At 46.8% G+C, this 26,112-nt stretch overlaps 1 protein-coding gene and 1 pseudogene across 2 annotated transcripts; one reads left to right on the top strand and one right to left on the bottom strand.

Annotated features, from left to right (window-relative positions):
- Positions 1-291: 291 nt before the first annotated feature.
- Positions 292-9,448, bottom strand: LOC123091218 (ABC transporter C family member 10-like; annotated as a pseudogene).
- A 107-nt stretch (positions 9,449-9,555) lies between these two features.
- Positions 9,556-20,168, top strand: LOC123091219 (DNA-(apurinic or apyrimidinic site) endonuclease). 2 transcript variants are annotated; one of them, XM_044512650.1, is made up of 9 exons: positions 9,556-9,906; positions 11,309-11,401; positions 11,848-11,989; positions 16,212-16,410; positions 16,900-16,978; positions 17,873-17,934; positions 18,675-18,761; positions 19,150-19,253; positions 19,872-20,168. In XM_044512650.1, the coding sequence occupies exons 1-9, from the start codon at positions 9,652-9,654 to the stop codon at positions 19,955-19,957; spliced, it is 1,107 nt and encodes a 368-aa protein (XP_044368585.1). In that variant the 5' UTR covers positions 9,556-9,651; the 3' UTR covers positions 19,958-20,168. The 2 variants fall into 2 exon arrangements, with proteins under 2 accessions (XP_044368585.1, XP_044368586.1); XM_044512651.1 differs by having other exon boundaries at positions 9,558-9,906; positions 16,230-16,410.
- Positions 20,169-26,112: the final 5,944 nt, after the last annotated feature.

The following is a 26,112-nucleotide window of genomic DNA, read 5'->3' as shown; positions in this document are numbered from 1 at the left end:
CAAAAAATAAAAGTAACCAGAAATTTTTGAAATAGTTCTGTAAAATCAATAATAGCATGTCGATCATTCTGAGAAATTTTCAGTTTTTTTGCCAAATATTTATAAATACCCTGAAATTACATTTTCAGCCCCAATTTTGGTCAAATTTCATCCAAACAAATGAAAGTATCCAGAAAAATTAAAAAACTTCTGTAAAATATAGAATAACATACTGATCATTCTCGGAAATGTTCAGACATTTTGGCTCAAAGGAACTATAAATAGCATCAAATTTCATTTTTTGCCTGGACAGTCAAAACGCTGACGTGGCTGCTGACTGGGATGCTGACTGGATGGTCAACGGGTCAAAACAAGATTCAAGGGAGAGAAGGGTTAAATACTAGCCGGTTTTGATAGTTCAGGGTTGAATCTTAACCGGTTTTAGAGTTCGGCGTTGAATCTTAGACAAACCGAAAAGTTCAGGGTTATAATATGGACTTCTCTCAAAAGTTATTGCTGCAATGTGTTGTTTATACACTATATGTGCAACTTACAAATGTAAATAAGACCTGCTGGTTGTTTTAAGAGTTGGGTCCAACTCATGAAGACTGATGGAACCATACTAGCACACTGCAACATGGTCGTACCGAATAATGAGTTGAGGGCAAGAACCACTTGCACGTTCATTTTCTGAAAGAGTCTCTTGGTAGTTGGCAACAAACAATATTTGTAATTTAACACCACATGCGAACTTGAAAACAATCATGAAAAGCCATAAAGACTGATTAGATGCATGCATACCGTTGTTAATAACAAGTACCCAGGTGCAGTCCACCACTGTTGGTATCCGATGTGCAACTGTGATAACTGTGCTGTCCTTGAATTCCGTCCTGATTATCTTCTGAATAATAGCATCAGTTGCAGTATCGATGGATGCTGTTGCCTCATCAAGGATCAAGATGCAGTTTCTTCTCAATAGCGCACGGGCCAAGCAAAGTAACTGCCTTTGGCCCATGCTCCAGTTTGATCCTCCCTCCACAACTGTTGGGCAAAGCAAGTAAAAGAAATGTGACATAATTACAGCAAGTTCTGTAAAAGAGAATAGGTTGAAAAGACCTACTATGTGAATCCAATCCTTGCTTGTCTTTAACTGCTTCAATTAGTTGACATTTTCCTAGAACCTGGCAAAGGTTAATTCAGAAATGCTTCCTTAGTTTTCAATAAGCTATTTATTAGGAAGAGTGGACTAGTACTAAATTGTGTAATAGCGCAAATATTTCCTTTAGCAGTATATTTCAGCAGTGTTGCCACCTAAGGCTTGCAAGGTGCTAGCACTTCCATGCTACCATGCCATAGCACTTCCATGCTACCATGCCAGAAATTGTTCAATATAATAATTTCAGCAACATATCACAATATTCAAACACTACCAACTGGTTTACTAGATTGCTATAGAGATGCAAAGATCAGGTTATCTAACTATGATTGAAAAACACTCAGGAGGAATGTAATATACTGACCACCAAGGAGCATTCCATCTGGGGTATAGTCTGAAAACATAAAATACCATCTTTTACAAAGATAATGAGATCATTTATTGATTATTATAACTCATGGATGCATGTGAGAGCGTCTACTTTTGTTCTTCTTTTCTCTTAACTATTCTTGTTTCATCATAGAAAAAACATTGAGGAACGAATGCTAAATTATTTTAACAGGGAAAATAGAAAATAATCAAATTATAGTAACAGCATATGGAAACCTACTTCCCAGATTTGTTCATCCGAGAAACGCCCTTGAGGATCCAAATTATATCTTATGGAACCATAAAAGAGTATAGGATCTTGAGGGATAACACCAATTCGAGATCGCAAGTCATGTAACCCCATTTCTGTTATGTCATAGTCATCAATGATTATCTTTCCTCCAGAAGGCTCAACAAGACGAAAAATTGCATTTATCAAACTTGTCTTGCCACTTCCTGTTCGACCGACTATCCCAATTTTATCGCCACCTTGAAATGTGCAAGTAATTCCATGAAGTACTGGAGAAGCATCTTGATTATATTTTATCTGCTAACACAAATATCAATTGCGTTATGTACAATGCATGAGAAATTAATACTGGTCATGTCTATGGACGATAAACAAGAAATTTATTTTTCATCACCTACCTCCAAACCTTCAAGTTCTATCTTACCCACAGAGGGCCATGCATCCGGTGGTTGATTCTGTTTCATAATATATGGTGCCTCACTTACAATACCCATGTATTGGCTCAACCTTTCAACAGAGATTATTTGATTTGCAAGAGAACATTGATTTTGTATAGAGAACAGGAATAACATATTAAGTGACAGACCATAAGAGAGCAACATCCCTAGAGCACCTGCAGAATTGTATAAGCCAACATTAATAATTATGAGCTAATCTTAATCTAATTCTCATTTCATGTGCTCAAAAACTACTAAAAGGAAAGGAAATGATGCAATTCTATAGAATGGTAAACTAGCCTATGCCAAATTCTATAAGAAAAAACATTACAGGAACATAGAACTACATATGCATGATAATAGCAAGAGAATCATTTTGTGGTTCTTCCAAATTTGCCATGCTGTGAAATGGATGGTTAATGTTATGACCTCGTCTCGACAAAATTACTTGGAATCAAGCAACCTCTTGAGGATGGAAGAGCAAGGGAGCAAGATGTGTGAAGCTAGAAAAAGAGCTGGGAGCACCAGAGACCAAGACAAATGACTGAAATCAAAGATGAATCATGCAACAAAAGATCATCAAAGAAACCCAGAACTAGATGGTACTCCCTCCGTCCGGAATTACTTGTCGCAGAAATGGATGTATCTAGATGTATTTTAGTTCTAGATACATCCATTTCTGTGACAAGTACATCCATTTCTGTGACAAGTACTTCAGGATGGAGGTAGTACTATGTAAGTCCAGGGTTATCCCCTTTTTGAAAAAAAAAGATGGTACTGTGTAACAGCTATGGGATGGCAGTTTGGCTCGAGATGGTGATTAGCGAGATATACACTGAAGGGTAATCCTCTGAGAAAAGGAACCACGTGCAATATATAATTTTTATTTATTGACAGGGAAAACAATGCAATATAATCTTCCACATCTTGTACCTAAATTCTTTACAAAAACACAGGTTAGCACTAAGGGCAAAAGAGCAAGTTAACTAATGGTTACAAAACATTGCATAAATATTCCCTTGAATAAAGTTTCACGCATCTCACCAGGGCTATAAGTTCCTGCAGGAAGAAGAGTAATAACAAGTGTGGACGAGGAAAGAATAGCAGCAGCCATTATCTCCAAACGTTGAGTCAACCATTCAGTTGCAGCAAAGCAGTGAAAAGATGGGCTTGCATTATTGTCAATAAGCTCCAAACTTTTAGCAAAAAAACGATCTTCTTGCTTAAAGGCTCTTATTGTAACTGCTCCTGCAATTGATTCTCCAAGATGATTGGCCACTAGAGATTTTGTAGTGCCATTGATCCTCATCAATTCCTTTGAGGAGGCTAAGTAGTATCTCTGTAATGTTATATTTCAGTAAAAGCAGGTCATGTATTAAGAGCCTATAGAGTCTAGATCATGCGTAAATGGGATTATACAAGCTTACCTGCAATTTGACAGCCATGATGATAACAGGTGCAGCAACAAGCAAAATTTGCCAGGTATAGAAGCACAAAACACTCAAATTGATATATGCATTTAGTGTGGCACAAATACTGAAGGACACTGTAAATGGAAGATCAAGATCGATGATGCTTAAGTCAGATGATACCTGCAGCATGGAGTTATTACTTGCTGCCTAATTTATAATTATCATGGGTCAAACTAAAATAAACGAGATTCATATAGTACTACCATTTCTTAGTACTTACACGGCTAAGTATCCTTCCAAGTGGAGTGGAATGGTAGAAAGACATGGGTGCACAGAATAGGGCACTAAGTAGTTGGGCAAATAGAGGTCTTGATGTCCGGAGACCAAGATCAACTACTAACAGAGCTCTAGATAGCAAGAAAATGATTGAACCAAATCCAATGGCTGTATACACCAGAACAAGGTTCAATGTGCTTACACAGGGATTTTGAACATTAGCAGCAAGCCATGAGTTCTGAAATATTTGCCCAGATGCAAAAATAATGTTAGTAACAGCAACAAGACTAGCATATATGTAGCCCTTGTTCTGGCCCAAATACATTAAATAAGGCTTCAGTCCAGTGTCACCAATTTCTCTCTCCTCTGTTTTAATTAGTTGATCAGATGCTGATGACTTGATGGATTCTTTTGCCATACCGTGAATAACACCGGCGTCCCTTTCAAACTGCTTGCCTACATTATAAGCCCTTTTTTTAACATTAGGAAAGTCTGTACTGACTTCATGTGCTTTCACAAGGTCCTGAAATTGTTTGGAAGACACTAGCAGTTCTTGGTATGAACTAGCATGCATGATCTGTCCATGGGACATTAACTGCCAAAAGACAAGTTACTGTCTGTCAACAAAATAGTAGGAGTTCCCCATGCACCGAAGGATGACCAAACTGTATCTTGTCAATAGCTGAGAAAGCACAATACAGTGATGAATTTCATATGGTTGCTTCCTTATGATGATTTAATGCAGAATTTAACTTAAGTCGCAATTCTGTAGTGCAACCAATTTAATAATAGAACAGGTGGTAGGAATCACTTCAAATCTGTTACTACCCAGGAACACCGGCAGCACCACCTCAATAATGAAAGGGAGAAAGAAAAAAAAATAGCCATGAAACATGAGATGAATATATGCTTATAGCCAAATGCCAAACGTAAATTGCCCTATAAACCCCACTATTATCTGATCCTTGCAATTAAACACTTCTAAGCCTACTCTGTTTATTCAAGGTGGTAATGAAGCCCCCTACCCTCCCCCTTTGTTAAGCATAAGAGGAGATCCCCGTGCTTCCCTGCACTCACATCATGAATCCTAAAATTGGTATATTAGCAAATACTTTGGTTTTTACTAATAATCACTTATTTTACTTGATTGACCCTTATTAGTATACAAAATTAATATACAAAAATATCCTATAATATGCAGCAATCACCCAGGGTTAACATGCATATTAGCAAGGACTGGATCAGGAAGAAAGCTTGATTCATGTATGTCAGTTGGGCCCGACACTCAACCCCTGCAGGATCTTGAAGGGGAAGCTAGGAAACCTTACTTTTTTTTGCGGGGTAACCTTACATGATTGCATCCGACAAGCCTGGTCGAGCCTCTATCTCGGCAATGAAACATGCATGTAACCTCTCAAAATGCCAATAGTTGAATAAAGAGTCAATACTTACGACAACAGAATCAAATGCGTGTAGGAACTCCACTTGGTGGGTTACTAACAGAACTGTCTTTTCAGATAAAGCTCCCATCACATATTCCTGCAAAAGAATGATCACTAGAATTTAGAAAAATTGGAGACTCATGTAACTAAACTAAGATGCCAATGAATAACCCCTACATTTAAAAGACTTGCAGCAGTATGTGCATCAACGCAGCTGAAAGGATCATCCAAAAGATATATATCTGCATCATGATACAATGCGCGAGCTAATTGGACACGTTGCTTCTGTCCTCCACTAAGATTAACTCCTCTTTCCCCAATTTGAGTACGGTCACCAAAAGGCAAGCTTTCAAGGTCATACACCAAAGAACACCGCCGGAGAGTGTTTTCATATCTTCGCTTGTCCATGTTAGACCCAAAAAGTATGTTCTCCTGCAAAGTTCCTGTTTGAATCCATGCATCCTGAGAAACATATGCAATTTTCCCACAAACATGACTCTGCAATTATGTTCAGCAATGAAATTAGTACTCGAAAAAAAAGTGTAACAGTCCACACTCACAAATTATTAATATACATTGAAAGTTTCATCCCTTGGAAATCCAAATTTAGACCTCTGTTTTGCTGTCTTACAATATATCATATACAGGTTTACTAAACATGTTAAGAGACATTACTTTAAAAATATATTAATTGAAGATATCTATGAAATAAGCAGTAAGTAACAACAAAAAATTAACTTTTCTCCAACCTGTCTTCTCCCACTTAGTGGAATAGGAGGGTGGTGCAACTGTTTTTTAATTGCACTAACCAAACTAATAACACAGTCATTATTATAACTAAGCACTATGCATAATGTACATTTCTCATGAAAAAACAATTCCAACTAATTATAGATCCGGTACTAGAGGTTCAAGAGTTATAATAGGAAAGACATGCTGACAACCAGAAAAGCAAACAAAAAGTGACCACAGAGCGACTAATAGGCAAACTAAGGGAAGGGAACAACCAATCCCTTAGCTCTAGCCCTTTGCTAGAGTTGACACTCAGCTCTAATCGCCTCGAAAAGCTGGTTGAGTGTCATAGGAGTTGATCCACTAATCTTTAGGGAAGCATTAGCTGTGGGGTGGGTGTGAGATTAGGAGATGAGCCCAAGAAAAAAACACTACTCCACCGGATGCCTGAAATACTGCATCGCACCAATAGGTGATCAATATTTCTCCATGATCGTTGCACAGTGGCCAGTTGGCGTTATGACAGAGCCCACAGCTGGCTAAGCGATCAGCCATCCAGACGCGTTTGCAAATCACAAGTCAAACGAAAATTTTCCAGCATAAAGGGGCCCTTTGCCGGATAAACTCGGAAGGTTTCAAGGCCACTGAGGCTGCGATGCATGTGAGATAAGCAAAGCAGGTGGAGTAAGAACCTGAGGATTCCGAGAACCACGACAGACGTCAGGGGCACCAGGTTGTAAGCTTCAGCCCTAAATTCCTCCCTGACAATAAGTAGGATGAATACAGCAAGAGCAAGCGGCCTTTATTTGTCAGTGAGCTAGTGATGATTTTGGAGAGTCACTGCAACTGTGTGTTTGTTGCGGATAGCACGAGGAATAGCGGCATAGTGGTGTGGAGCAATTGTCTCGACAGAGAAGCCATTTAACCACCTATCAATTCCTATAATAAATATTGTCCCAACCCCCGACGAAGATTCTTGTGGCAGCATTGAACATGGCACACTCATGCTCTGAACAAGGGATTGGAAAATGACACTAAGGAGCGGTGTGTTGCAGCCACAACCTACGCGCGAGGACAAAAAGTTTAATTTCCATAATTTGATCCAATACTATAGACAGAACAAAATGTTATAACCTCACTCTTTAGATTACAAAAGGTAGTTTTGTTAGTATAACCCAAACACATTTACTGTAAGCTAGACTCATAGCTGCAACACAGTAGAGTAAGTAGTACACTACATGCTAACCATGTGACAATTCTAAATGGATAATAAGTTGATGGTAGAAAGGGAGGTTCCAGAATAACATACATCATTATTATGATTATTGGTTAGCAAAGTAATTAAAACACAAAGCAGCAAAAATATACCATTCCTTCTGTCCTTGGGACCTCTCCCAGAATAGCTGCCAAAAGAGTGGATTTTCCTGAGCCAACCTCGCCACAGATTGCTACCTTTGTTCCTGCTTTCACCTCCAAACTAATATTCCTCAGATTTGAATTTCCTGAGCTGTCCCATGAGAAACAGCCAGATTTGATTACTATAGGATACTGACTACACACACAATGCTCCATCGAAATTTGATCCTTTGGCAGCTCAGATTCACCAAGAAAACTGCTTATCCGAGAAAATGCAACCCTTGCTTGAATTACAGAGCCAATAACGTTTGGAATATGATTGATAGGGTCCTGAACAAGGCGCAGTGCAGCTACAAAGGTGAATACATTGCTAGGATTAAGTGGGACTCCCAGAAAATAGCATGCGATAAATGTTGCCGCTGAAACAAGTGCAGGTGATGCCCAGAAGACAACACTAGTATATGCTTTTCCTAGCTGGAATGCTGACAACCATTTTAGCTCCAACTCCCTAAGATGTTCTATAACACTCTTGAAGTGGGCCTCCCATGCATAAAGCTTCAGGACCTTCATGTTCACAAGAGACTCGGACATAGATTTCAACCTCATGTCTTGAGCTTCCATGAGTTTCTTCTGGAAATCTTGTTGTTGCCTGGCCAGAGGGGCATTCAGTAGAACACTAAGCATTATAACAAGCACAGACGCTATTGTTGCAGGACCAACTGCGTCGTACAGTACTGCCAAGGCAATGCCGAGTTGGAGGCCAGTAGTCCATGTCCGATGGAACCAGAAAGGAAACTCCCCGACCCTGTATGCATCTACTATGAGATAGTTCATTATCTCTCCAGAAGAATGTTTTATACTGGCAAAGCATGATAATTTCTGTTGCTTTCGGTAAATAGCAGCAGACAAGAGTGACCTCACTTGGATTCCCACCCTCCGTGTTTGAAAATACCACTGTCTCTGGGCTAATGACTCCAAGCATTTAGACAGAAGAAGTCCAAGAGCTATCACAACACCTTCATTCTTGAAAGCTTCTTTTCCTGACGATACATTGATAAATTCCTTTACGAGCAACGGACCAGAAGATAGAGTGAGTACCTTGAGCAAAGCGAAGAACCCAGAAAACAGAATGTCCCTTTTGTAGCATGACACTATTACCCAGAAAAGAGATGATTGCTTAGCATTGATCTTGTCCACAAACATTGAGTACTGAGTGTCTGCTTGATCTGCAACATCCAACGCAGGTATGTCTTTCTCTTCAAGAGGCTTTCTGTAACCCTTCTTCATCAAGGGATTTATCCACCAGAATGACATCCTGCTAAAAAATCCAGCAACCGAGAAAGGAGACGCCGATCTCTCAGAATCAAATTCATCCTGAATAGCGTCATTGTTTAGCAAGTTGTGCAAACCAGTTGCTTTGTAGGCTGCGGCAACACATTTTATTAGAAAAATGTAAATCAAAATGGTGCATGGTGTTATATATGGTCAGTAACTAAATGAGAGGAAGAAGAGAGGTTTGGATTTGATTATACTGTACTAGTAACAGCAAAGAAAGGACCCGAAGAGGCAGCAATTCCAAGCAACGCTAGGGATCCTTACCGAAACATGAAGAAATCTTCCGAGTCCGCACGCTAGTCCGGTGGAGGAAAGGTGGACGAACCTGGAGGCGGCGTGCCTCAGTGGAAGCAAGCCCGAAGGTGTGTTTGGCGGCGTGGGCAAAGGTGAGGCGAGGAGAGCTTTTTGGGTACTGGTGGCAGCGAATCCCTGAGACGAAGTGGGAAGCCGCCGGGAGAACAAGGGTGCCGCGACCCGGCTGCCGGCACCTTGCCGGGGGCGAGCGGGACAGCAAGCTCGGCATGTCATGGGGACGGCCGGACGTGGGACGGGTTTGAGGTCTACCTGGGGCACGATATGATAGAATTAGGGCGTGCGCTGTGCATGGATGTCCTGATTTGCAAGCCGTCCGAGGTGCTCCGCGGCAGCGCCGGCGCAGTGGGGGTCGAGCCGTCGAGGAAGGACCGGCGAGAAGAACGGAGAGTGTCGCGGAGGCGGCTGTGCATCGTGGACGGGCTTCTTGGGCCGAGATGCTGCCGGGCTTCTTGGGCCTTATAAGATACTAGTGTATATCGGACGGCGCCCTTTATCGGCAAAAAATAAAAAACAATTGCCCCGTCGTTGCTTCACTTTCCGGTGTTCCCTCCTCTGCTGGCGGCTGCCGAGAGCGCAGCCGCACCGGCCGGCCATGAAGCGCTTCTTCCAGCCCGTACTCAAGGACGGCTCCCCCGCCAAGAAGAGGCCCGCCGGAGTTGCGACCTCTGACTGCGCTGATGGCCCCGCCCCCACCGCGGCCGACGCCGGCGGGGATGGCCCTCCCGGCGAGGAGCCACGCAGGTTCGTTACCTGGAACGCCAACAGCCTTCTGCTCCGGATGAAGAGCGACTGGTCCGCGTTCTGTCAGTTCGTCGCCCGCGTCGACCCCGACGTCATCTGCGTCCAGGTGAGCCAAGGCAAAGAGGGATTCATTCGACGCCCTTCCTCTATGTCTGGATTTGCTTGCTACCCTAAGGGTTTGATCTTAGCCTGCAATGATATGTGCCGCTCGGAGGGATGTTTAGGCGAGTGCGCTGCAATGTGGCACGCAAGAGCTGCCGTTGCTTGCAGGCATTTCATCTAGCACATTGGGGCGTGCACATATTTGTTGCCCTTTTGTGCAAGATTAATCCAGTTCTGGTAATCTAGGGTTTGACCCATCTGAAGCCGGCGTGCTGCATCCCTCGCTAGATTGATCGTGCCAGTTGTCTTAGCTGAGTAGCTAGTGATTGATTATGCAGACCAAGGATTCCTGCTGTGCATTTTTCTGGTTGTTAGGCATGCTGCGCTATATTTGCTCATGATACAGCAAGGCTGTGTACCATTGAGAGTAGAGAACATGCAGTGTTAATGGTTTTAAAGGCTAGGGTGGTGTTTGCAGAGGTTGTGTTGAGCATTTTGTGAAACAGACTGAATGCTATGAAAATATTCTTAAATCACTGAACTGATATCTACTTGCCTGTTTCTTGTTATCAACTTATCTTGGATTAATGTTGGCAATATTGCGGAAAGAAAATGTGAAAACCTTGTTTTGGTTTATCTGTTACTTATGTCAGTCCTAGTGTTCCAATCCCAGTTATTTGGTAGCTCAATTAGCCACTGTCTGCTGCTACAACAAGTACTCGTACCTATACCATGTGCTGATTTGCAGCAATAGTACAATTACAACAAAATATAGGCCATACAGTGAAGTACTTCTCAAGCTGAATCATTATTTGAGAAAACTTATGTTTTCTACATTATTCTGCTGTCTGGATATGATGGATCGATTAACCCTAGCCTCTTTCTGAAATTGTAGCTCATAGTTGAAATCCCAATCCGCCTTGGGTTCTTGTTTTATTGCAGTATAGAGTAGAACAGGGTTTATACTTTATACCAAACCTCACTTTTGGGTTGTAAAACTGACAGGCCAAGGTCTTTATTTCTGTTCAATTCCAATACCTTTAGTTTATTACTCCCTCCGTCCGAAAATACTCGTCATTAAAATGGATAAAAAGAGATGTATCTAGAACTAAAATACATCTAGATACATCCCCTTTTATCCATTTTGATGACAAGTATTTTCGGACGGAGGGAGTATGAGTTATGACAACTTAGCAGCCTAATAATATTATTGTTTGTCCTTTTTGGTGTTTAGTTGCCCTAGCCACAAATTGTTGGTTTGTTTTGTACTCTTAACCAGTAATCGCAACTGTTATGCTGTTCTCCGGTTAGGTTGTCTACTTTATTTTTTAGCTCAACAATCTAAGCATATTATGTATATATATCAGTGAGTAGGATCTTCTCTGAACTTCTTTGCCACTTGCCAGGAAGTGCGGATGCCAGCAGCTGGTTCCAAAGGGGCACCTAAAAATCCTAGTGAGCTAAAAGACGACACAACCTCATCACGCGAAGAAAAACAGGTAATACTAAGGGAGCAGCCCTGTACCCTGTAGTTATGAAAAGTGGATCCCGTATGTCAGATCCATTGGTTCTGGCTGAAATTAAATTTCTGCATTATGGATAAGATGTGTAGTTCCTTGAAAAGGCTTTGTAAAAGCTCTGTTTTTGCAATACATGTGTAGTCTATTGGAAATGCTTCTTAAAAGGGTGATTTCTGATAGTTTTGCAAGAGTATATCTGTTTTTGAGAAATTTACTCTAGATTATGTAAAATTGGACTTGATTTATATCAGTTGCATTCTGAAGTGTTGCTGTGTTGTGGTGACTCTTTATTTAGCAGGAAACAGTTATGAATAAGTTTCAACTTAGTTTCCATCTATTTTCTCTTTTCAGCATAGGTTGTTGCAGCAGCTGCATTAGTTGTGCTTAACTAAAAAATTCTACAATTACTTCTTGATGTCATGCAGACAGTGCTGCGTGCTTTGTCGAGTTCACCTTTCAAAGACTACCGTGTCTGGTGGTCCCTTTCAGATTCCAAATACGCAGGCACAGCTGTGTTTATGAAGAAGTTTGAACCAAAGAAAGTGTCATTCAACTTGGATAGAACATGTAAGTTTGGTTTGGAGAGGTTGAGTAGTTGCCTCCCCTGTTACACTGTATTTTAAAATGTCCCATGCTCTACTCTAGTGGGACTTTCTCTTCGGCATGTTACAATTTTGTGATTATGTCATAGGATTTAATTTGCTAAGGGTGGTAAGTGTTAGGAAGTATGCAACTTGTATTTCCATATATATACATGTACATGTGCAGTACAATACGCAGAAAACCCCTTATGTACATGTTCTTATTGCTAACCCCCCCTCAAACTTAATGTGGATCAACAACACTTCGTTTGGGCCTTCGTAAAGAAACCCGCCAACTGTAACTTGGAAGGCACATCTGAAGAGCAATAAGCTAATCCTACACACCAACAAAAGCATCAACACCAATTTCACAGGTTGCGCGCAAGAGGAGCAACTCAAGGTGTATTCATGGAAGCATGGTAATGGTGTTGCACATTCGAGGGAGCAACTAGATCATCCACTGATGAAACAATAGGGTAGTACTGATGTAACTTCCATCTCCTCTGATAGGGATTAGGCTGAAAGGTACTAGAAGGGTCGATTGATGGGCAAATTGCTTTTGAGGAGAACTACTCGAACAACAACAGGGATACCAAAGAAACTATATGGGTTCAATGTCAATGATATTGGGAGCTATGTTTCCTATGAAGCACTATCTCCAACCTATAAAGCATTTTTTGCTTCTCTTTAGTCTATGTCAATTCCGACTGACTGGTAGAAGACAAAGGAGGACTCAAAATGGTGTATGGCCATGGTGGAGGAGTTGGAGGCTTTGTGTAAGAACAAGACATGGGTACTAACACCTCTTCCAACAAGAAAAAAAGTAGTCAACTGCAAGTGGGTATACACTGTGAAGCAGAATGCAGAAGGAAAGATTAGATTGTACAAAACGAGGCTTTTGGCAAGGGGGTACAGCCTGACCTGTGACATTGACTATGACGAGACCTTTGCTCCAGTAGCGAAGATGAACACTGATGTGAAGAATGTCTTTACATCAACTTGATGTGAAGAATGCTTTCTTGCATGGGGACTTAAAGGAGGAGGTCTACATGGAGATCCCACCTGGGTTCTCGACTTTTGAGACGGCTGACAAGGTATGCAGGCTAAAGAAAACTCTTCGCGACCGAAGTAGTCTCCAAGAGCTTGGTTTGACAAGTTTAGACGGGCGGTATGTGACATGGGGTATGGACAATGCAATGGTGACCATACATTGTTTCATAGACACTCTAAAGGGAAACATAACCATCCTCGAAGTTTATGTAGATGATATCATTGTCACCGGTGATGGTGACTAGAGATAGCAAGGTTAAAGAGGTGTCTAAGGTGCCTTTGTAGTTAAAGATCATGGTCGACTCAAGTACTTGGTATAGAAGTGGCCAGGTCTGGAAAAGGAATATCTCATTCTCAAAGAAAGTATACCTTGGACACCTTGTTGTAGATGTTAGAATAATCCGTGACGCATAGTCGATCATCCAAGCGCCAAGCAGTCGCACAAGGCACGACATCGAGATCTGTTCACGAGGTTCACCAAGCTCGGCTACATCCCTGGGTCCTCCCCATGACACCCTCACAATACCGCAGGCCGGCCACCTGGATGCCAGCACGAGCCGCATATTCCCCCTGCGTGTTTGTGCTATTATGTTGGCATAGGTTACATCGTGAGTCTACCCCCGCATTATATAAGAGGCCTAGTATACACATGTCCTATCAGGGCACGACTCCTACTTTATTTAGACACAATCCAACTCAAAGCCCAACGGTAACTTACCTTGTATACTATATTCGACACAGTTACAACAAGCTCCACCTTGGCAAATATTTTCCACCACCTTGGATTCGTCCATGCGTCAAACTTTCATCTACATTGGACTTGAGTTTATCCCATGAGTACCGCCGCTACTCCCGGACTCCACGTGACTCCACCTCCAACTGTCGTCCCTTCTTTTCTTGATCACAGTCAACACTCGAGCAAAATAAAGTTCATCTTTACTATAGTTTGCACTCCCAACTTCCGGGTATTCATTCAACGCCATCACACACCGATCACTGATCTACATGAAAGTGAACACCTCACTTATCAAGTGTCACACATAAGTTACCTAAACTCAACATCCTCGCTCTTTCTTGATTGCATGTCTGAAACTTGAAGGAATTTCACCATCGCTTGTAGTCATCCTGAGTCAAATTCGCAGTTGTCTCACCACATGTGCAAATTTTCATCCATCACATGATATTTCCATCTTAGATGGCTTGACATCCTGCAACCCGTTCAAGTATCTCTGTTGTGCCAAATAATCTTTCACCCGTGTCTGCCATAAACCGAACCTAGTATTCGTGGACACCATGATTTTTATATGTACGGTTGACCCATGAAAAATAACACTTGCACAAAATCAAATGCTACGTTGCTTTTGTCCAATGCCTTACGTCTCCCATGAACTCTCCCTTGCGATTTTGGTATTCACCAGATTGTTTTGCTTGTTGCCTGCCATTGCAAGGACTCGGTCCTCTTTTTTTGTCCCAACCAAATCTCAGTTCTACTCCTGATTCATGCAGTGCCGGCCTCACCTGTGCTTTGGCCCTCATGGACCAGCTCGCACCTGTGTCTGGCCTGGCTCAGCCTGCCCCTTGGCTTCGATTTGATCTTCGAAAAGAACCATAATCTGGTCTGGATCATGTCGTCTTTGTACGCAGTTGCCTACTGCAGGTGCACGCGTCGCTGCCGTTGCAATCGATCAATCCACCCGTTGCTCCCGTTGCCGACACGTTTGTGAGTTCCCATCGATCCAATGCTTCTCATCAACTTCGATCTTTCCAAGCATTGCTCTTGATAGTTCAACATTACACAGATCAAACCGACCTCTTCCATGATTTCCTTCGTTTCTTCCTCTAGATCAACAATCCACGGCCTCAAAATAACGAAGCTCTGATACCACTTGAAAGAATAATCCGAGACGCATAGTTTTATCATTTGAGGACCAAGCAATCACACGAAGCATGACACCGAGATTTGTTAACGGGGTTCACTGAACTCGGCTACATCCCCGGGGCCTGACTATGGGTGCTCCTCCCCATGACACCGTCACAATACCGCACCCCGGTCACCTGGACGCCAGCACACACTACCGCTCCCCCTGCATGTCTGTGCTATTATGTTGGCATATGTTACATCGTGTGTCTATCCCTGCATTATATAAGAGGTCTAGGATACAGATGTCCTATTAGGACACGACTCCTACTTTATCTAGACACGGTCCAACTCGAATTCCAACTTTAACCTACCTTGTACAATATATTTGACACAATTCCAACAGTAGATGGTACATAGAATCTTGAGATACTTGAAAGGTACTCCTGGGAAAGGAGTGTTGTTCAAGAGTCATGGACACCTTCTTGTAGATGGTTACCGTGATGCTGATTGGGCTAGCTGCCTGGATGACAGGAGATCAACTTCAGGCCATTGTGTTTTTGTAGAAGGAAATCTAGTTCTTTAGAAGAAACAACTTGTTACTGCGGAGGCTGAATACAGAGCCATGTCTCAAGGACCGAGTGAGTTGTTATGGATGAGGAACCTATTAGAAGGGCTTAAGATATTGAAGACCAGTTGCATGAATGAACCTATTAGAAGGTGTGACAAGAAGTCCGCAATCAATGCAGCAAACCCCCCAGTTCAACATGATAGAACCAAACATTTGGAGCTAGACAAATTATTTATCAAAGAAAAGCTAGATGCTGGGATTATCAAGATAGAGCATATGAGTTCATGGCAACAAATTACAGATTGCTTGCAAGGACTGGGAACCAGAGAATGCAACCTACCGTGTGACAAGATGGGAATGATAGATATCTATCACCCCTCTTGAGGGGGAGTATTGTATGTGTGGCCCATCTATACTGGCCCATGAGGTCCAGGCCCATACCGGTCAAGTGGCCTAGATATGGAGCGCTCGTACTGTCTGGCTGTGTGCGCCGCCAGAGCCATCGAAGGTTCGTCTCCACACCCACAGATTGGCTAGGTTCAAAGGGGATCTTATCCTCCTAATCACTTAGAGGGGCCTCCTGGTGCAGGAGATGTGGGGCTGCGGTGCTGTTGGTCTGCCCTGACATGATAAACAAAGTGGTCATTTTGAATTTTTGCGTGCTTTCTGGAATTAAATTTTGCAGAAACTATTATTCTTTCTGAAAGTATAGTATTTCACCTGTTTCAGCTTCTAAGCATGATGCAGATGGCCGTGTCATCATTGTGGAATTTGAATCATTCTTGTTACTAAACACATATGCTCCAAACAACGGGTGGAAGGAGGAGGAAAATTCATTTCAAAGAAGAAGAAAGTGGGATAAAAGAATGTTGGAGTTTGTTCAACAAGTAGACAAGCCCTTAATCTGGTGCGGAGATCTGAACGTTAGGTAATTAAGAACCTATTGCTGATTCTTTTATGTTGTTATTATATATGCCTTCCTCTTGCATGAAGTTACTATTTAATATTTATTGATAAGTCGATTTTAGTTTTCTGGAAACCACATAGATTAATAAAACATTGTAGTTGTGGATTTGCATTTTATGTGGCCAATCCAAACTTCATAATTAGGGCCCATCCATGTGATCTACTGGCAAACACAAGGCTGTGGTCTATGGGGTCTTCGATTCAAATCCCCACTCCTTAATGATAAGTAGTTCTTCCTGCATATTATCAGTGATCCCTGATAATTACAAGATGCACTTCAAGTAAATCTGTTTTGAGCAGAAAATCCGTAAGTTAAGGGAGGGAAATTTTATTACTTTATGTGGCCATCCTTGAGGAATTCATGTTCTCTATACAAGATATAGATGGAATGAGCCTCTTGTAATTTTTTCACAAACCAACCCCCTGTAACCTTGTTTTTTAAATCTTTCAGTCATGACGAAATCGATGTCAGCCATCCTAATTTTTTTAGCGATGCTAAGCTCAATGGATATATCCCTCCAAATAAAGAGGTATTATTTACTTTAAAGATGCAATTCTGTGTTATTCTTGTAAATCCAGTTCATGTTCCCCAAAACTCAAGTGTTGGAAACAACATTTATCATGCCATAATCCCTTGTTCATCCTTCGACTCTCACCTGTATGCTGCTGCTGCTTATCAAGCAAATCCAAATGGGTCAGCTATTCCTAGGTGTGCATTTTTATAGGATGATTTGGCCCATATGGCCCATCTAGTCTAATGTCTATCTTGTGAGGATAGCCAAATTCTCTCCTCTCTACCTTACACTTATTGTAAATTTAGCGAATGCTTATTTTATCCTTTTTAAATACTGTGTTTCCTCTTTTGGATTTGAAAATCACACCTTGAAATTGGCCTATTAAAGTTATTTTTATCAAATTAAAGTGTATATTCTAGCAATGGCAGCAAATAGGCTTTCTTCAAGATTAGCTGCTTCAGTTACACATGTGTGGCAAGCTTGTGAAACCTTTCAATCTTATGCAAATAGGCTAACATTCATTGGGTGTTGGCCATAGTTATAAATTTGTTATTTATGATGTGTGTGCTCTTTTATTCATTATTTAATATATACTTTTTATGACTGTAAGATTGTCTTTAGTGAAAATAAACAATAAGAGTTGTGTTTTTTCAAACACTCCATACTGAGACCTATCTGTTTCTCACAAAGGCATAGTCTGGCAACTTAAGGGGCTAATGCAGCAGAAAAAGGCAATAGCAAACAGAGCGTTACACCCTTAACAGATTTTCAATGTCTGGCCTATCAGCTGACAGCCTATCTTAAATGCATCTTTCAGTTTCACACTTCTACTGGACGACTAGTACCCTGTTACTTATGTGTCTGTTTGGCTATGTGTTAATGCAAATGAATGTCTTATCTATTCTACAGGACTCTGGACAGCCAGGATTCACCCTTGCAGAGAGACAGCGTTTTGGCAATATATTGTCGCAGTAGGTGTAAACTAATACTCCCTCCATCCCATATATAAGAGTGTTTTTGACACTATTGTAGTGTCAAAAATGCTCTTATATTATGGGACAGAGGGAATATATTTCAGCATTTTTCCTTCTCTTTTGATAGAGCACTCCCCCATTTCTCAAATGGAGGCCATCCTTGAACAAATGCATGCAACCTTTTAATTTAGTTTGCATGCTTAATCTACCTTAACCATCACCGTTTTCTCTCAACTGATGCCCCACATTGATATATAGCTGGTGCGTATTAACATCTCTATTTAGACCCCAAGCAACAAAAATGTGCCCATGATGAGCATCTCAAATGTGAATCTTGTGGAATTGTGATCATGGAAACATAAAAAGATATTGTTTCAATGCTGAGTAAAGTAAATGTTCAACATGACTGGGGGCAGTGACAAGTTCTCATGTCATCACATAGATATTGCTGGTACAACCCCTAAGTTTGTTTGTAAGTACTTTACTGGTCATTGTAAATTCAAAATGGACCAAGGTTTTTGCACAAACAAAAAGGATGAAGTTCAAACTAGCTGGAACAAGTACTGTCATCTTTGTCTGGACTTTCTATAGGACAGGCCTGAAAAACATAACTATAAACCAATGAATGGTGAATAGGTTATTTTGGTGGAAATCTAGAAGGCTAAAGTTGGTTGCATAGAAGCATTAATCTTTGTAGTCTTGAATACCACCTTATGGACTAACATTTGGATATATAGGGGAAAGCTGGTAGATGCTTACAGATACCTGCACAAAGAAAAAGACATGGAGTGTGGCTTCTCTTGGTCCGGGAATCCAATTGGGAAGTAAGAAATATTTCCATGATTGTATTACTTCTAGATTATTAATTATAGTGTTCAGTTGCTTATCAAAATTTGTCCCTGCACTATTGAAGCATATCTGCTGTTCCTTTTTATGTCTGGGATGGGTTATTTGATCCCTATTGTATGGATATATGGTTACTTTCTAAGCATGTGGTCCTCTAATGTTTACCGTTAACAAATTGTCCCCCATCTCAGCAATCTGATTTTATTTCAGGCACTTATAAAAGAAATTAGCAGCATGAATTTGATTATTAATGTTCTGCTGATAAGCAATGTTCTTTCGTAATTACTACATATGACAGCTAATGCTGGAGTGTATGTATTTCATCTTTTTCTATATGGACTGATGTATTGCTTAATATTTCTCCAGGTACCGAGGGAAGAGAATGCGGATTGATTATTTTGTTGTTTCAGAAGGGTTGAAGGACAGAATTGTTTCATGTGAAATGCATGGTCATGGAATTGAACTGGAAGGTTTGTATTGCACAACTTTCTTTGCTTGATGATAAATTATATAACTGCGATATGTTACCTTTGGTCTTTCTGAAATTCTAATTTTATTTGCCTATCATCAGCTGCAAATAACTAAGGGGGTTGGACCATGTGTTGGCTGTATATATTCAATGTTAAATAAAGAAAATTAGAGTTGTGTATGTAATTTGCTTGTGAGATAACATGGAGGGATAAAAAACGGCTACAAATAGATTTGGAACTGCCCTAAGCTGCTACCGGTACAATTGCATATTGATTTATTGTCTGTTCATCGTATGTGCATCTGAAAAAAAAAAGATGATGCATTTCATGCTGGAGTTCTGACAAATATGTACCCAACTGCATACTTATCTCTCGACATAATCATATCAAGTTCCCAACTGTGTTCATGTAATCCATAATCATTCTAAAAGATGTAACAGGTTCAGTTATTTGTTAATGTTTGCTTGGCACCTAAGACCATAGAGTTTATTGTGGCATTAGTATGTCTAACTGTTTCTCATGTCAAAAATAGAAAGAAAAAAAGTCAATACTGACATGGATCTCATGCGAGGTGTCTGTGTTTGCCTTGATTCAATTTGTGGACTTTTATGATGGCAGGATTTTATGGAAGTGATCATTGTCCTGTTTCACTTGAGCTCTCCAAAGAAGCAGCGGAAGCACCAGAATCGAAGAGCTCCGGCTAACTACTATGTTTTTGTCTGAACCGGACATCGTGGATTATTAGATTAGGTCAGGCGCTTGGCCTATCATGAGCTATTTAAACATTTTCTATGACCTGTAGGCCAATACTGCGTTGCACCCTCTAGTCTGGATCTGGATTGGAATTAGAGTTCAACACTTACTGTGATCAGCTATTGGTGTCCAAGTTCAGATTTCTAAGAGTTGTTCCATTTATGACTGGCTTTTACAATTTCGGAAGAAACCAGATGCGAGCTCTAGGGCAACATTATGGTCCCTCTATTTCTTAACAGTATATAGATCATGTTTTGCAATGCAGGCAGCCAATTTCTTAAGCAAGATCTACATTCGTTGCATGAAAATAACATGACGATTATGACCCAAATACAATAGGACAGAGGTTGCCCAAGGAAATAGTGTCGACGGTTAATACAACACTGATCTTACAATCTACATGTAGTCGTGGAAGAATGTACAAGGATGGGTGGTGTTTGAAGGGTCCTCGTCATCAATGAGGTGATACGATGGTTTTACTTAGGTTCAGGCCCTAGGCCCTCGGATGGTTAATAACCCTGCGTCAGATTTTCCACAAGATCAAAAGAAGCAGGATGGGCGACTCCGCTGGCGCCTTCGCGGGCCCCTCCGCCGCCTCTGCCTCCGCGCCGCCGGCGCCCCTCCCCGCCCCCTCCCTGCCGGCCTCTCCGGCCGCGGCCCCGCCGCCGCCCTCCGCGTCGGTCGCCCCGACGGCTCCCTTCCGGTGGGCTGACTGCGCGGAGGACGCGCCGTTCCCCCCTCCCCCTCTCCCCCGGCTCCCTCCACCCCCCGCTCCTCCCGCCGGCCCGTCCTGCCCCGCCGGCTGGCTAGCTCAGCCCCCCACGTGAGGGGCTCTGCTCCCGGCAGGCGGGCGCCGCCGCCGGCCCCCTCGGCGCCCCGGAGCCCGGCTCGGGTGCCGCCCCCCCCCCCCCAAGGTGTGGCCTTGGCCGGTAGGGCTCTCTGCCGCCGCCGCGTGCTGGCCTAGGGCGTGGCCGGGCGCGCCGATCGGGGCCCCGCCCGCTCCTCCTGGCGCCGGCCGGCGGTGGGGGCCCGGTCGCCGGCTCCTCCTTCCTCCCTGCAGTCCCTCTCCCTCCCTCCCCTCCTCCCGGTCCCGTCGCCACGCCCGGCGCCGTACCGGCCGTTCATAGCGCATTTCGGGCTCCATGTGCAGACGGCCTGGGTCGCCCGGCCCCCTCCCGCTGCCCTCGCCGGTCCGGCGCCGGCGGCGGCGCCGCTGGCTTCTTCCGGTAGGGTTTTCCCCTCCACCCCCGCTCTCCCCCGCAACACAGGCCACCCGGCGGGGCTTGCTGGGCTGCTGGGCCCCGGCCCATCGCGCCCGGTGGCCCCTGCGCGGCCCACCGCGGGTCGCCCCCCCTCCCTCGCAGGCCGGCCCAATCGGGGTGGACCAACCCCGTGCCCTAGGCCCAGCGGAGGGGGCATCTGCTCGATTTGGCCTCCCCGTGGTCTCCCTCTGCCCCCGTCCCTGTGCGCCGCCGCCTCCTCCCCCCTTCCCCGTCCCGCTCCCCTGCCCACCTCCACCCCTCGCCTCGCTCCTCCGGCGCCCCTGCCGCTCCCCCTCCATCGTCCGGCCGGCCAGCTCCCCCTCCCCCGCCCGCTCCCCTCACCCCGTCCCTCCCGGCCCCCGCCGCGCCGCGGTCGGCCATGCCGCGGGAGTGGAATGACCTGGCTCCCCGGGCGAAGCGGAAGGCGGGAGACCCCCCCCCCCCCCCGCGACTCGTCCCGCCCCTCCCCCGACTCCCTCCGGCGGGAGGCGGAGCACCAGCGTGAGCTCCGGGAGCTTCGGGACGGCCGCCGCTCCCCCTCCCGCCGTGATGACCGGGCGCGGTCCCGGTCGCCGCGGGCGTCGTCGGGGGACTGGCGCGCCCGCCGGCGCTCCCCGTCGCTGTCCCGTCGTCGGGAACGCTCCCCGTCCCCCTCCCGTCCGGCCCGGGTCGGCTCGCCTCGCCCGCGGGACGGTATCCTCCCCACCCCGGACACTCGCCGCTACGTCCCTCCGCACGCGGCCTCCACTGGGGCTGCGGCCCCGGCTCCGACTCATGGTGGTGGCACCTCCCGCGGCCGTCCTGGGCCTGCCAAGAAGAAGAAGCGCCGGGGTGTCCGCCTCACTCCGGCCGTGCCACCCCCCGTGGGTTCGGGAGCCTCCTCCACTCCGGGCCCCGTCTCCGATCTCCCTCGCCCCCCATGCTTCAACTATGGGGTGAGGGGGCATTCTCAGGTTGCTTGCGTCAACCCCCAGTGCTGCTACCTCTGCAAGGATCCCGGCCACCCCGCCATTCTGTGCCCAGATAGACCGGTGGTTTCGGAGCTCATGATGTATGGGCATGGGATCGAGGGGTTGGGCTTCTTCCACCTCGAGGTCCCGGACGCCCCTCCTCCGTCGCCCTCCCTTCAGGCGATTGTCACGGTCGTTGATGGGGTGGCGTCCCCAGAGATGATCGAGGCTGAGCTCAACCACCTCTACCGCCACTAGTGGGACTGGGTGGTCACCCCCACAGCCGGTCACATCTTCTCCGTCGTCTTCCCCGACTCCGTCAGCTTCGGCTACGCGACGCGTAGTGGCCGGATCACTCTCGCGCTCAACCAGCTGGTTGTCGAGATATCCGAGCCAGTACTCGACGCTCAGGCCGTGGCTGTCCTCGACACCGCCTGGATCCTCATCTCCGGTCTCCCCGATATTGCGCGGTCCGAGCTCGTCATCCGCCAGATGTCTTGCCTCTTGGGCAAGGTGGTGGTGGTCGACGATCTCTCATTGCGCAAGGAGGAGGAGGTGCGGGTCAAGGTCAAGTGCCTCGACTCCTCCAAGCTGCGCACTTCGGTCCAGGTCTTCTTCAACGACCAGGGCTTCGACCTCAGGATCGCCCCCGAGCCTCCCAACCATGTTGGGCGTCCCCGCTTCCTCGACATCGGCCCCCCTGGTGACAACCCGGGGGCCGGCGGAGACTACCACGGCCGCCACCGCTCTCGTTCTCACCGCTCGGATGAGGAGGGGGCGTCCGAGGACTCCCGCTCCCCATCCCCCTCGCCCCCCCTCCGTCTGCGGGGGGCAAGGGCCACCAGGCCGCCTCTCGCCCCCCGGTGGATGGCCCGCCGATCTCTGACGTGTCGCCATCCGAGGGGAGAGACATCTCCAGTGTGGGCCTGGTGGTCTGCCCGGCCTCCTCCCCGCGCTCCCCCTCCTCGTCCCCGCCACCTGTGCTGGCCCCGGTCGGCCTGCTCGGCGGCCTGCTCTCCGACTCTTCGGCGGCGCCCGCGGGTGGGGGGACGCCTCCTGTGGTTGTCCCCCCCACTCCGGATTCGCCTCCCCCCGTCGACGTCTCCTCCCCGCAGCCTGACGCTCCTCCGGCCCCGTCGTCTCCACGGGCTCCCTCGGAGGCCTGCTCTCCGGCCCCCAGTGCGCCTCCTCCCCCTCTGGCCGCACCATCACCCCCGGCCCAGATCTTCCTCGACTGTGCTGGGTCGGGACTGCTGCCCTCCCCTCCGTCGTCTCCTGGGGCGGGGGCGGCCCGGATCATCACGCCTCTGGCGGCCCAGCCCCCTCCCCTCCCTGGTCTGCCGCCTACTCCCGTCGCAGTCGGTCGGCCTCCTCCCCGGTGGTGGCCTCCCGCTGGAGTGCTCGGCTGGACGCTGCCCACCCTGAGGGCAGCCCGGCGCTGCCCATCCCTGAGCGGGCGGTGCTCCGCGCTGCCGCCCGTAACCTGGAGCCAGGTACGCCCTCCATTGCCCCCTCTACTTTGCTTTTGTTCTTTCTCTGCGCTTGAGTCTGTTCCGCTGGGTCATCTCGCCAAAGTGGCCTCCGACTCCGCGATCATTTTCCGAGGGGAAGTTGGCCCCCCTCTCGCCCAGATCGCGGCCATCAGAGCCCGTGAGGTTCTCGATGGGAAACTTGCGGAGGCCCGGGCGGCCCTCCTCGTTCCCCCAGCCGCCTCTACGTCTGGGGGATCTTCCTCTCCGCCTCGGCCGCAGCCGACGGCCCCTCCTCCCTCGGTGGCCGTGCCGGAGATTCGGGGACGCACCCGCTCCCGCACGGTGGCCCTTCGTGCGCTTAGCGCTTCCTGTGTTCTGGGGTCAAGCAGCCCCCCAATGGCTCCTTAATGCGGGCCCTCTTCTGGAACATCCGCGGCTTCGGCCATGATGGCCGCCGCTGCTAGTTAGTGGAATACATGCGAGATGAGCACATCGACATCGTGGCTGTGCAAGAGACCATGCGTCGCGATTTTGCGCTCCCTGAGCTTGACAGGCTGAGCTCTCACCTCTTTGCGTGGCACTGGCTCCCTTCTAGTGGGAGCGTGGGCCACTCGGGTGGCATCCTTTTAGGTGTGAAGGATGCCACCTTTGAGGTGGGCAGCATGGATAGGGGCGAATTCTTCGTCAGCATGGAGCTTTTCGAGAGGTCGCTCAACTTCAAGTGGGAGATCATCATTGTATTTGGACCGGCCGATCATAGTAGGTCGGCCTCCTTCTTGGAGGAGCTCCACCGGAAAATCTCGGCCGCCTCCCTCCCCGTGGTTGTCGGGGGCGACTTCAACCTGCTGCGCGTTGCGGAGGACAAGAACAATGGCAATGTTTACTTTGCCCGGATGGACATGTTTAACGACTTCATTGCCGACCTCGCCCTCCGGGAGATTGATCGGGTTGGGGCCCGTTTTACTTGGACCAACCGACAAGCCTCCCCGACCCTGTCCGTCTTGGACAGGGTCCTAGTTTCCTCGGAATGGGACCTCCAATGCCCCCTAGCCTCTCTTCGCGCCATCACCCGGATTGGTTCCGACCACGTCCCCTTGCTCCTCTCCTCCGCGAACGAGCGTCCGCCGATCCCCCCTCGGTTCCGGTTTGAGACCTTCTGGCTTTCCCAGGCCGGGTTTACCGACGCCGTCTGTGCTCGGTGGATCGAGGGGGCCCACCACCACCCTCGCCCCCCTTCTGCTATTGACGCGTGGCACTTCTGTGCGAAGCGTGGCCGGCAATTTATGAAGGGCTGGGGGGCCAACCTGGGCCGTGACGCCAGGGAGCGTAAGAAGGCGTTGCTCACTGCGATCCAGGCCCTCGACTTTCGGGCTGACGTGGTGGGTCTCTCCCCGGACGAGTGGCTCTCCCGCTATGACCTCGAAGACCATCTCTCCGTGATTTACACCGATGAGGAAGCCTTTTGGCGCCTTCGGGGCGCTCAGCGTTGGGTCCTGAAGGGTGACGCGAATACGGCTTACTTCCAGGCGATTGCCAACGGGCGCCGTAGACGCAACACCATTCCCTGCCTTTGGGATGGGGTAACCCTCCTCCAGGACCCCCGGGACATCCGCTCCCATGTCGACGGCTTCTATCGTTTCCTCTTCTCTCCCGCTCCTCGGAGCGGCATCTTCCTAGCCCCTGATTGTTGGGCCGGCGCCCAACTTGTCTCAGACGCAGAGAACGCGTCCCTGACGGCCCCCTTCTCTGAGCAGGAGGTCTGGGAGGCCATCAAGGGTATGAACTCCTCCTCTGCTCCGGGCCCGGACGGTCTTCCGGTCATTTTCTTCCAGACCTTCTGGAACGTGATTAAACCAGAGGTCATGGCCATCTTTGATGAATTCTTCGTGGGATCTATTGACCTAGGCCGCCTCAACTTCGGGACCATCTCCCTCATCCCCAAGGTCCCTGGGGCGACTGGCATCCGCCAGTTCCGCCCGATTACGGTCATTAACGTGATCTTCCGGATCCTGGCCAAGGGGTACGCAAATAGGGTGACCCTGCTTGCAGATCGGATTACCCACCCTAACCAATCAGCCTTCATTAAGGGTCGGTACATCCTGGATGGTGTCCTGGTGCTTCATGAGGTTCTTCATGAGGTCCGGGTCAAGCGCCTGAAGGCGGTTTTTCTGAAGATCGATTTTCACAAAGCCTATGATACGGTTAGCTGGTCCTTCCTTAGGGAAGTCCTTCTTCGGAAGGGCTTTGACGACCGGTGGATCGCGAGAGTCATGCAAATGGTCTCTTGCGGTCGCACGGCGGTCAGCATCAACGGCGAGATCGGTCCCTTCTTCCCTACCCTATGTGGGGTGCGCCAAGGCGACCCCTTCTCCCCGTTCCTCTTCAATATGGTCATGGACGCTTTGGCCTCCATTCTCGATAA

Source organism: Triticum aestivum, chromosome 4B, assembly GCF_018294505.1.
Source record: "Triticum aestivum cultivar Chinese Spring chromosome 4B, IWGSC CS RefSeq v2.1, whole genome shotgun sequence".
Taxonomy (NCBI): Eukaryota; Viridiplantae; Streptophyta; class Magnoliopsida; order Poales; family Poaceae; genus Triticum; species Triticum aestivum.
Note: the sequence above shows the minus strand (reverse complement) of the source record. Positions and strands in the feature narration are given on the sequence as shown.

Bases quoted from the DNA above. Each gene is read 5' to 3' on its own strand.
- LOC123091219 (XM_044512650.1), top strand. From the start codon at position 9,652: ATGAAGCGCTTCTTCCAGCCCGTACTCAAGGACGGCTCCCCCGCCAAG. The intron at 11,990-16,211 runs GTAAGTTTGGTT...CACCTGTTTCAG, and splicing joins ATTCAACTTGGATAGAACAT to CTTCTAAGCATGATGCAGAT. The intron at 18,762-19,149 runs GTAAGAAATATT...ATATTTCTCCAG, and splicing joins TCCGGGAATCCAATTGGGAA to GTACCGAGGGAAGAGAATGC.